At 65.4% G+C, this 9,875-nt stretch overlaps 1 protein-coding gene across 1 annotated transcript; it reads right to left on the bottom strand.

Moving 5' to 3' along the window:
* Positions 1 to 924: 924 nt before the first annotated feature.
* Positions 925 to 8,422, bottom strand: GAS2L2 (growth arrest specific 2 like 2). Its single transcript, XM_045837052.1, has 6 exons — positions 7,951 to 8,422; positions 6,206 to 6,447; positions 5,055 to 5,162; positions 3,907 to 4,003; positions 3,045 to 3,294; positions 925 to 2,479 (listed from the first exon to the last, which is right to left on the bottom strand). Exons 1-6 carry the CDS (start codon positions 8,366 to 8,368, stop codon positions 925 to 927), a joined length of 2,670 nt encoding a protein of 889 aa, XP_045693008.1. The 5' UTR covers positions 8,369 to 8,422.
* Between the last annotated feature and the right edge of the window lie 1,453 nt (positions 8,423 to 9,875).

Here is a 9,875-nt window from a genome sequence, read left to right as displayed (position 1 = left end):
GAGTGTTTTCCCTCGTTTCTGTACCCAGGCGTTGGCTCAGCTTCTCGCAGTGGAAGGGCTCTGCTGGGCAAGGAGGGCGAGGGTGATGGGGTGGCCCTGAACCCCCACACCCAGGTCACCCAGGAGGACTGCGGGCACGAGTCTGGGACTCCTCCTCTCCACCTGCCCCCGAGCCCTCCCTCCCTGATCCAACCCCGCCAGAGGGGAGGCGTCCGTCTCCCTCCACCACTGTCTCAGGAAACCTTTTAATAACTGCTCTCGGCCCTAGCCTCTGCGCCTGCGTCCTTGTCTCACCTGCTGCCGAGCCTCTGTGGCCTCTGTCCTCACCTCGAGGCTGTGGACGTGTGAACTCTCTCGATCGTCCCTGTGGACTCGGAGATCTCCGTTCCCGAGCCCCAGGGCGCAGCTCTGCAGCCGCGCAGGAAGAGCCGGCTCCTGTGCCCCTGTCCGTGGTGCTGACGCCCCAGCCGCTTCCCCCGGCTCGGCTGTGCGGGGCCACGTTGGACTGGCTACCTCACCCCCCAGCTCCCTGCCCTGGTCCCCTGGCCCTGCGCTGGGAGAACGTTCGAGGCTGCTCGTTCCTGCATCGCTGCGGTCCTAGAGAGAGGGACTCGAGCCGGATGGAGACTCAACGACAGACCCCCGAGTGTTTGATAACTTACAAGGGTCGTGGGAACGGACGGTGGGCGTGGCCAGAAGACGGGAGTTCGGGGAGGGGCCCTGGGGCGGGGCGGGGAGGGTGTTGATCGCACAGAGGGTGGCCCCGCTGCCCGCATCCTAACTGCGTTGGAATGGGAGTGATGGGTGTCCCGTTCGCCGGTCCGGGCCGACGGAGGCTGTGTCTGTCTCTCCTGCCAAGGCCCCGTGGCGAGGCGTGGGACCCTCCCTCTGCTCCCCACAGGCTCCAGGAGGAGAAGCCCCTCCTTAGACCCAGGACTCCTCCTCAGGAGGGAGTGGGACTCGGTCAGGCTGCCCAGGCCGCAGGCCCGAAGGTTGCCCTCTGCTCTCCCTGGGAGCGAAGGGCTCTTTCCCCTTTCCCCCCTCCTCCTCCCCCGCCGAGGCTCCACCCACCAGGGCCGCCTCTCCTCCCCGGCCACCCCGCGCCGACGCTCCCTCCAGCCTGCCCCTAGGGGGCGCCCTGGCGGGACCCAGGCGGAGGTAGGCCAGGGGCTTGGGGATTCGTGAAGGCTGCTTCTCGGGCCTGTGGTCTCTCCGGGGCCGGATTCTGGGCCTCAGCTTCAGCTTGTAAATAGATGGCACTCTCCGGGGCTTCCGGAGTGTCCTCTTGCCCTTGCCCGGACAGGCCCTGGCTTTGTCGGAATTTGGGTCCGGGGGCGAAGGTGTGGGGGCCTCCAGGCTGGCAGACAGAGTCAGGACTGGGCAGTCCGGGTCTCCTGGAGCCGGGACCTTCCTCATCCCGGTGTCCCAGGTGTTCACGGCTGCCTTTGTCCTTGGCGCACTCTCGCTGGCTCCCGGCTGCCCTTGTGGGCTTCCTGGGCTGGTGGTAACAGCCAGCTTAGGGGATCCGGTACAGGCAGCCTTCCAGGCCCCCAGGTCGACTTTATGGAGGGGTGGGGGGCCCTGAGCCAGTTCTTGGATGACTTTGTCATAAGGACCCCCAGGCTCAGGCCACCGCGCACCCAGGCTGGGGACGTAGACCCCACTGCGAGGGATGAGCCCAGACCCTGGGCCCCGGGGACGAGCGGTCCCCACCTCCAGCAGCTTCACGTGGGCCGAAAGCTCCTCCTCAAGGCCATGGTAGACTGCTGGCTCCTTGGTCCCATCTGAGGTCGGGGGAGTGCACCCCCGCCCCTGCTCCTGTGGGCCCCGGCCCGGGGACTCTCCAGCTGCTGCCGGCACCCAGGTCTCCGGCTTCTGGGCCCCTTGCCTCTCTCCCACAGAGCAGCCCCCCTGTCTGGACCCAGCCGAGACTCCGATGACAGCTTTTGGTGTGACGGAGTTTCTCACTGATTCTGTCTCGGGACCTCTGCTTGCGGTACCAGGGAAGCTTCCTCCTGGAGTGGGCGGTCGGGCGGGGGGCAGCTGGACAGGGGTCTCGGTGGGCCCTTTACCAGGCGATGGAGAACAGACGGATGCTGGCTCCCTGAGCTGGAAGGAGGCACCCTCAGCTTCACCCTGGGGTGGCTGCCTGGGGCCCAGGGGCGTGGTGAAACTGGAATAACGAGGCGGGGGGGATGGTCCTCTTGCTGGTGTCCCTGTGGCGGTGGCCTCAGGAGCTCCAAGTCGCTGTGGGGTGGGGACCGTGGAGTGGGTTCCCCAGCCGTCTGTGTCCTCACGAATCCAAGCTGTAGGGGTCCTCCCCCTGGGGAGTTCAGAGGGTCTCCCTCCACCCTCCCTCTTCCCTGAAGAGGGGCATCGTGGGTCATGTCCCCTAGGGGTGGGTGAGGATTGGGGGCTGGGTAGACTGTCCCCAGCTGCCAGGTGCTCCCGAGATAGGGTGAGTGGCTTCTCCTGGCACCTGAAAGGGAGAATGACCAGGCTGGCAGGGCCACCCAGTCCAGCCCCCTGGCTCTGGGAGGGAAGGGCCTTTTCCCAGCCAGAACTCCCAGGGGGCCAGATTCATGAAGGACACAGATACTCCTCCCTTCGCCTCTGTGCCTGTCCAAGAGTCTCCCTCATGGCAGACGCTGTTTAACTTCATGCTCCACCCCTCCCTGTGTGGCAGGCAGAAAGCAGCCTGGTCTGCACCCTGGGTTACTTCAAGTGCAGCAGCCACAGGTCACCAGTCTCGGGCGGCAGGGGAGTCTTAGTGTCTGCCCTACCACGAGATGGCAGGAAGGCCTTGGGTGGGGCTGTTCCCTGTGTGGGCCTCAGCTTCCTCACCCGTGAAACGGGAGGGCACGTGAAGTCACTAGAGGACCCCAAAGGCACTGGGTGCGTTTCCTGTTCTGAATGCCTGAGGCCTGGCAGGGGACAGGGGCACTGCCAGGAGACCTGCTCCCTTTATCTTGGGGAGGGGGGGTGGCGTCTGAGAATGTGGACCCCCAGGGAGAAAGAGGCCCTGCCCTGCCCCTCCCCAGTACCTCGGGAATGGTGCTGTCTCTCGGGGGATCCCCGCCCCCACTCCCCAGGCACTGCGGGGTCTGGGGGAGGGGGCAGGGGGCCTCAGCTTTCGGTTGGCAGGGGTGTACGTCTTCCAGTCCACGGGGGGCGGCGGGTTCTGGGAGCGGCTGACGGTCATCGTGGGCTGCGGCTGCCAGGGCTCGTCCTGCACCCTCACCTCGTGCTGCGCCGGTGGCCCCGGGGGCTTCAGGGAGCTGCCTGGCTTGTGTGCTGCCAATCCAGCCCCCGGGGAGGAAAGGAGGACAGGGTTCAACTCCTGCCCCACACCCCGCATCAGAGACAGGGGGCCCACGGCGGCAGTGACGGGGACAGCCCCCGTGCCAGCATTTCCTCCCGGCGAGGGGGGGGGGCGGTGCCAGGGGATGAAATCTGGTCAGAGGGCTTAGCAGGGGGGGGTTCTTGTTTAAAGCTGTGTTTGTATTGCAAGTCCACGCGTTTTGCTTACAGAGCATGCGTATTTGTGGGCTGGAGGTGCTGATGGACACTGTTGGAGGGCTAAAGACCCTTCAGGTCAGGCTTGGTGCCACCCCTGTGGGCGTCAGAGCCGGACTAAGCCCTGCCTAAGAGGCACCCCAGCAAACGCTGATTCGCTGGGTGTTTGGCGCCATCCTGTGGCTACACTTGGTATTGCACACGATGCCAGCTCGGCTTTCCTTCTAGGGCTGCGGCCGCGCCCCACCTGTGCCTTCTACACGGTAGGATCTGCAGCACCTGCCAGTCTCCGTACACCCCTCCACACCTCTTGCCCCTGGAGACCCAACCTGACTCCCACTATCGACCTCCCGACCCACAGCACAGGAAGGGGACTCTCCAGGCACTCACACAGGGATGTACACCGGCAGGGGTCGTGTTTGTCCAGGTAATGGCTGAGTGTGTCCCAGCCGCCCCCGACTCGCACCATCACGTGGTTCCGGAGGACCTGCAGGGGGCAAGGGTGAGATTCAGGGCAAAGTAGGGAGTGTCCCCTCTTTCCGGACCAGCCTGCCGTCTTCCAGCGCACGCCCCCGTCCCAGTCCGTGTGCGCATGCAGCAAGCAAACGCTCTCTGGCTCGCGTGTGTGGCTGCGAGTGTCTGTCTCCTCCGGGACAGGCGTCAGATGACACACGTTGTCCAGGGTGGGGGCGGGCCGACAAACACAAGGTGGCCCACAACGCGACAGGGGCCCTCACAGCCCGCTCTTCTCTCCCTCGGCTGCAGGGTTCCCCTGCACGTGCCTGCGTTAGGAATGGGGCCCGGGCTCTGCCTGCAGTGTGTGTGTGTGTCAGAGAATGGGGGGGATCTCAGCCCCACGGCGCTCTGGGTCGCAGCGCCTCTCCAGGCTTCCGTCCTGCCTCCGCAGTCCCTTGCCCCATCCTGCCTCCGGGGCTGTTGGCTCAGGGTCAGGGAGGCCAGCCGGAGCTGGCTACGCCCCCCCCCCCCCCCGTAGTGGCTGGCGCCCTCCGGGGCTCGGCCACGCCCCTGGGTACAGGCTGTCTCGGCGGTGGATCGGCCTGCGCAGGGGTGGGGGAGGCAGTGGGCGGCACGTTTTGGCTCCTACACCCGCTCGCTCTGCAGAATGCACCCAGTCAGGCCTCAGAGGGGGACCGTGAGGTCCACGTGCCTGGGTCGCCCACTGCATGAAGACTTGGAGTTCCCAAGCCCCTCGCTCGGACTGAGCCTGTAGCCGGGGTAGAGGTGATGGGAATAAGGAGTACCCCTCACACCCCGCTTCTGCCTGGGGACCCCTGAGAGTCAGGCTGAGCTGCAGGCAGATAGTGGGGGGTGGTTCTGGCTGCGCTCGTGGGACCAGGGGGATAGACAGGCCTGCCAACTGTGAGGAATCTTCTGGAATTTTTCCAGGGAGAGAGAACAAGCCCCAAGGGGTGAATGGTGACTCCCTGTCCTTACCCTCGGGCCTGGGCAGGGTCCCATGGAAGGAACCCCGAGTCTGCTGACCTTGGGGGCCCTACTACCTCTGTCCCCGCACTTACCCGGATAAAAATGAGGGTGTTGGAGTCCCCCACGCGGTACTTGCCCTCGGACACCTTGACCATGGAGAACTGAACTGGGCATGTGCAGTGGCTCACGAGGTTCTGAACCTGCGGGCAGTGCGTGTGGGCTCAGCCCTCCCTGCGCACCTGTGCACCTGCGCACCTGTGCCCCAGCTCCCCACCACCCACGCCAGGTCAAGCCCAGTGGGGCGGGGGGGGGAGATCTGCCTGCCCCCAGAGCCACCCCAAGGCTTCTAGAGAGAAACATCAATTGGCTGCTTCCCACACACGCCCGGGCCCGGGGACCAAACCTGCCACCCAGGCATGTGCCCCGACCAGGAATCGAACCCGAGGCCTCACGTGCACCGGAAACGCTCCACCCAACTGAGCCACCCAAGCCAGGGCCGGGTAGGGGGGAATTTTAACGACCCAGCGAGAACGGAGACCTATGGCCCAGTGCCCTTGGGGTCAGCTGATGACGGCGGTGGGGTGTGGGGTGTGACGGCGAAGAGGTGGGCCTTGGAATCGCACGGGGTGGATCAGCGCCCCTGCCGCTCGGCTGTAACAGGCCTCGGGCAAGTTGAGAAACCTCCCCACCCCCAGCTCCGCGGGGGTGGCACGGGGTTCATCCCAGCGAGAGCGAGGTGCTCCGGCCCACGTGCGCCTGGGCCAGACCCTGTCCCGAACACTCCACGTGTCGGTCGGAGGCGCTGGGTACTCCTTACTGCCCCCTCGCTGCAGGGAGGGAACGGAGGCACCCAGAGGTTAAATAATTAGCCCCAAGCCCCCCGCTGCGAAGCAGGGGCGCTCAGGCTCGACCCCAGGGGTCAGAGACGGTGCCAGCGGCTGGGTTCTTACAAAGCGCTCTCCCGGGGGTCGTTAGGTGCGGGAGGTGCAGAATACTGGATTTGTAATAAAAACGTACCAGGCGGCTTAGCTGCTATTATAATACATAATATTATATGTATTAAGGTTGAGGCTCAGAACAAGACAGGACTTAAAGCCACGCAGTGGATTAGTATTGGGGGTGCGGAGTGGAGTTCAAGAAAGGGGTGGCCGGCCGGGGGCGGGGCAGGAGTGTGGAGGGGGAAGGACAGAGGAGGGCGGGCCCTGGGAGGCGGGGCCTGGGGGGCGTGTCCCGAGGGGCTCACCATCTGGTCCAGGTTTCGGAAGTGGCAGGGCCGCCGCCTGGGGGGCGCGGGCGGCGGGGGGTCGGGCGGGGGCAGGGCCAGCTCCTGCCGCAGCTCCTCGTCGATCTCGTCCTCCAGATGCACCAGGGTGGGCGCGGCGACCCCGAAGCGCCAGGCCCGGCGGCCCAGCTCCAGCAGGCACAGCACCACGTTCTTCACGTTCTTGCGCCGCACCAGGTCCTCCGTCTCGAACATCAGCACCTCTGGCGGGGGGCGAGGGGGAGTAGGGAGCGGTGGGCAGCCTGCGGCGGCGGCTGGCCTTCCCGGAGCCCAGCGGGTGGGAGAGCCCAGGGGCCACTCCTGGTCCGGGCGGCAGGAAGTCTGGCCCTGGGGCTCCCAAGGCCCTAGGGGAGGGGCCCGGGCAGAGGGGCCCGGGCACTGAGGGCGGACAAGGTGGCCCACAGGACAGGAGAGGTGGCGGCGGTGGGGGTGGGAAGAGGTGACACAGCCAAGCACAGGACCCCGGGGCCTGGCTGTGAGCCGGGGTGAGAGAAGGGTTAACTCCACCTCCTCCCCACGCGGTTGCCAGGACGGGCCCAGGAGCGAGAAGCAGTTTGTTCCGCTTGCTCCTCTGCCCTCAGTACCCGCCAGGCACCTCCTACTCAGCCTGCAGCCCACGCACAACCAGGCCGGGTGGGGGCGCAGGCTCTGCCTCCGGGCTGACAGGGGCCCCTGACACTCCTTCCCACCAGCCGTGCCACCTGGGGCCAGTCCCTGAGCCTCGGTCTCCTCCTCTGTGCAATGGGCACACAGTCTGCCTCAGTGGATGGTTGTGAGGACAGTTGCTGGTGTTTGCAGAGGAAGCGCAGCACGTAATAAGTGCTCGATAAAACCCTGGCTTTGCTCCCCCCTCCAGTCCTGCCCCTCGCGGCCTTACCACCAGCCAGTAGCCCCGCCTCACCCTGCCCCCCCCATGCACACCTTGTGGCCTTTGACCTGGAGGATGTGACAACATCTAGCTCCATCCCACTACTGAGTCCAAGGCCAAGGAGACAAGCGTCCCGACGACGTGTCGCTTTCCTGAGTCTCATGAGCCCCAGCGAGCCTGGCCCCTGCCTAACCTCCAAGTCTTCCTCCCCTGCTTTCTCGCCACCACAGGCTCCACCCCCCCCACCCCCCACCCCCGCAGTGTCTCCCAGTCACCAAACGCCTTTGCCCCAGTGGTTCCCCTGAGTGGAATTCCCTTCCCCCAAACTTCTCTTTATGCCTCAGGACCCAGCTCACATCCCCTTCCTCTCTGTGGCCACTCTCCGCCCTCATATTCCACCCCACTGGGTCGCCGTGTCCGTCCCACTCCCCCCCCCCCCGGTCCCCCAGCCCACACGCCTCTGCTCTGAGCGTGTGTCACACGCGACTGGGATTTAGGAGTCTGCACCCTGGCCACCTCCCTTCCTCCACCCTGAGCTCCTGGGACGCTGGGCGTCAGTGTCCCGTCCTCAGGGCCCAGCACGGCGCCTTACACCACGGAGGGGCACTCGGTATGTGCTTGTTGAAGGAATGAATGAATCATTCAATGAACACGTCGATTTAGTGAGGATTTACCATGAGACAGGGAAACTGAAGAATGAAAGGGAAGGGGTGAGCCGGCCCAAGGCAACTCTGGAAGGAAGACCCTGGCTGTAGCCCTCAGGGCAGCCTGGGCCTCGGAGAGGAGGTGGGCACCCAGCGAGGTACGGGTCTGGGCGAGGGGAGGGCCGGGAGGGTACCTTGGATGCCCATCTCCTTGCGACACCACTGGATGAAGTTGGAGACGTTGTCCCGGGCCTGGAAGGTGCCCGGCTGGGCAGCCCTGTTGCAGGAGACCCCAGCCCGCGGCATGGGGGTCCGTAGGGCCCGGGCAGGCGCCTCCGCCAGGAAGGCCAGGGCGGCCTCGGTGACGGCGTTGGCGTGCCGGCACAGCACCAGGCCCGTCTCCAGCACCTGCAGGAAGTTGGCCGCGTCGATGTCCAGCCCGTAGAGGTCCCGGAGCCACTCGGCCAGGTCCTCCTTCATGGCGTCCAGGTACTGCTCGCTGGACTTAAAGGGCCGGATGCTGCACAGCGGCGGCCCTGGGGACCTGGGCCTCCTCCCTCGTCCCCCGGTCTGGGACATGGCTTGACCCTGGGCAGGGGAGGAGGTGGGCATCTCCTTTCTCCTGCTGCTTCGGCTTCAGTCCCGCCGCCTGCTGTGTCTTGGCTGGTCCCCCCGACTCCCGGTTCCCCTGGGAATCAGGCTCAGCCACTTGCTCCTGGCTTCCACTGCTTCCACCAGGCCGGCCGGGTCCCTGCCCAACCCCCGCTCCCCGGCATTCCTCAGTCTGTGCCAGAACTTTCCCTGCTGGGGGGCCCTCGGTGACCTCAGACCCTTCGAAGGCCACCCGCCAGGACGGATGGAGGTGAGGACACTCCTGTCTCCCCTCTGGGCTGGACAGGCCGCTCTGGGCGCCTCCCACCCCTGACAGCCAGCCGGGGGGCAGCGGAGCCTCTCCACTCTCCTCTCCACTCTCTTCTCCCCTGCTCTCCTTGGAGACGGCTGCAGCTGCTACAAACACTCCCTCCGGGTCAGCCCTCCCTGGCAGGCGAGGGCGGCCCTGCACGGCCCGCCCTGGAGCCGGAGGAGAGGTGGGGTTGAGCACAGCGGGGCTCCTGGGGAGTGGGGGGAGGGAAAGTGGGGCCAGGGGTGCTGTGGCCCTTGGCGTTGAGTGAACCCTGCAGAGTGGGGATGAACTAGACACGGCGATGGACTCTAACGACAGGAGTTCAGCCCTGGACCCTTGGCTAAACCCCTGTGACACTCATGCGCTACCTGGCCTCTCCGGGCCTTAGTTTTCTCAGCTGTAAAGTGGGAATAATAATTTCTACCTCTCTGGGGCGGTGTGGGTGTGAGGAACAAAGGTATAATGCATGTGGCCCTGACTGGCGTAGCTCAGTGGGTTGGACACTGTCCTGCAAACTGAAAGGTCGCCGGTTTGATTCCTGGCCAGGGCACATGCCTGGGTTGCAGACCAGGACCCCGATTGGAGGTGTGTGACAGGCAACTGATTCATGTTTCCCTCTCCTTCCCTACCCCCTCTCTAAAAATAAGTAAGTAAATAAAAGGTATAACATCCATGGACAGTGTCAGGCCGTGAGAACACGCACATGCCCAGGACTAGGCGGGTCCCAGGTGTCAGCGACTCCCCGGCCACCCTGTCTGTGCGCCCCAGCCCCCCTTTCCCTGGAGAGCCTGCCTGCCCCCCTCCCCAACTGCAGGGTTCCCCTGCAGTGGGCTGTGGGTCTCAGTACCGTCGCCCAGGGCCACAGCAGTGCATTCACTCAACCAGTATGTCTTGAGTACCTACTGTGCACCCGCACTAATACAGGCCTAACTGCGGAGAGGAAATGAGGCCCCCGGCCTCGTGGAGGCTGCCTGCATATCAGCGGCTGCGGGGTGATGGGTCACGGGGAAATCTGGGGAAAGTCGGACAGCGATCTGATCCGTGCCAGGGGGCAAACCCAAGGGCTCTGGGAGATGGGGGCGTGTGCCGAATCTCCCGTACGGTGGCCGGGAAAGGCCACCGGGATGCGACAGCAGTGAACGGGGAGAAGGACGGGAGCAGGCTGTCTGCGGGAGGGGCACTCGGGCAGAGGGAACAGCCGTGAGGGGGGCGGGG

This window comes from Phyllostomus hastatus, unplaced genomic scaffold (assembly GCF_019186645.2).
Source record: "Phyllostomus hastatus isolate PE091 unplaced genomic scaffold, TTU_PhHast_1.1 phas_contig_210, whole genome shotgun sequence".
Classification (NCBI taxonomy): Eukaryota; Metazoa; Chordata; class Mammalia; order Chiroptera; family Phyllostomidae; genus Phyllostomus; species Phyllostomus hastatus.
Note: the sequence above shows the minus strand (reverse complement) of the source record. Positions and strands in the feature narration are given on the sequence as shown.

Excerpts from the sequence above, each read along its gene's own strand:
- GAS2L2 (XM_045837052.1), bottom strand. The coding sequence starts at position 8,368 with ATGCCCACCTCCTCCCCTGCCCAGGGTCAAGCCATGTCCCAGACCGGG. Across the intron at positions 6,448-7,950 it reads CAAGGAGATGGGCATCCAAG|AGGTGCTGATGTTCGAGACG; the intron begins GTACCCTCCCGG and ends GCCCCCCGCCAG. Across the intron at positions 3,295-3,906 it reads CTGCCGGTGTACATCCCTGT|CACACAAGCCAGGCAGCTCC; the intron begins GTGAGTGCCTGG and ends CTGGATTGGCAG.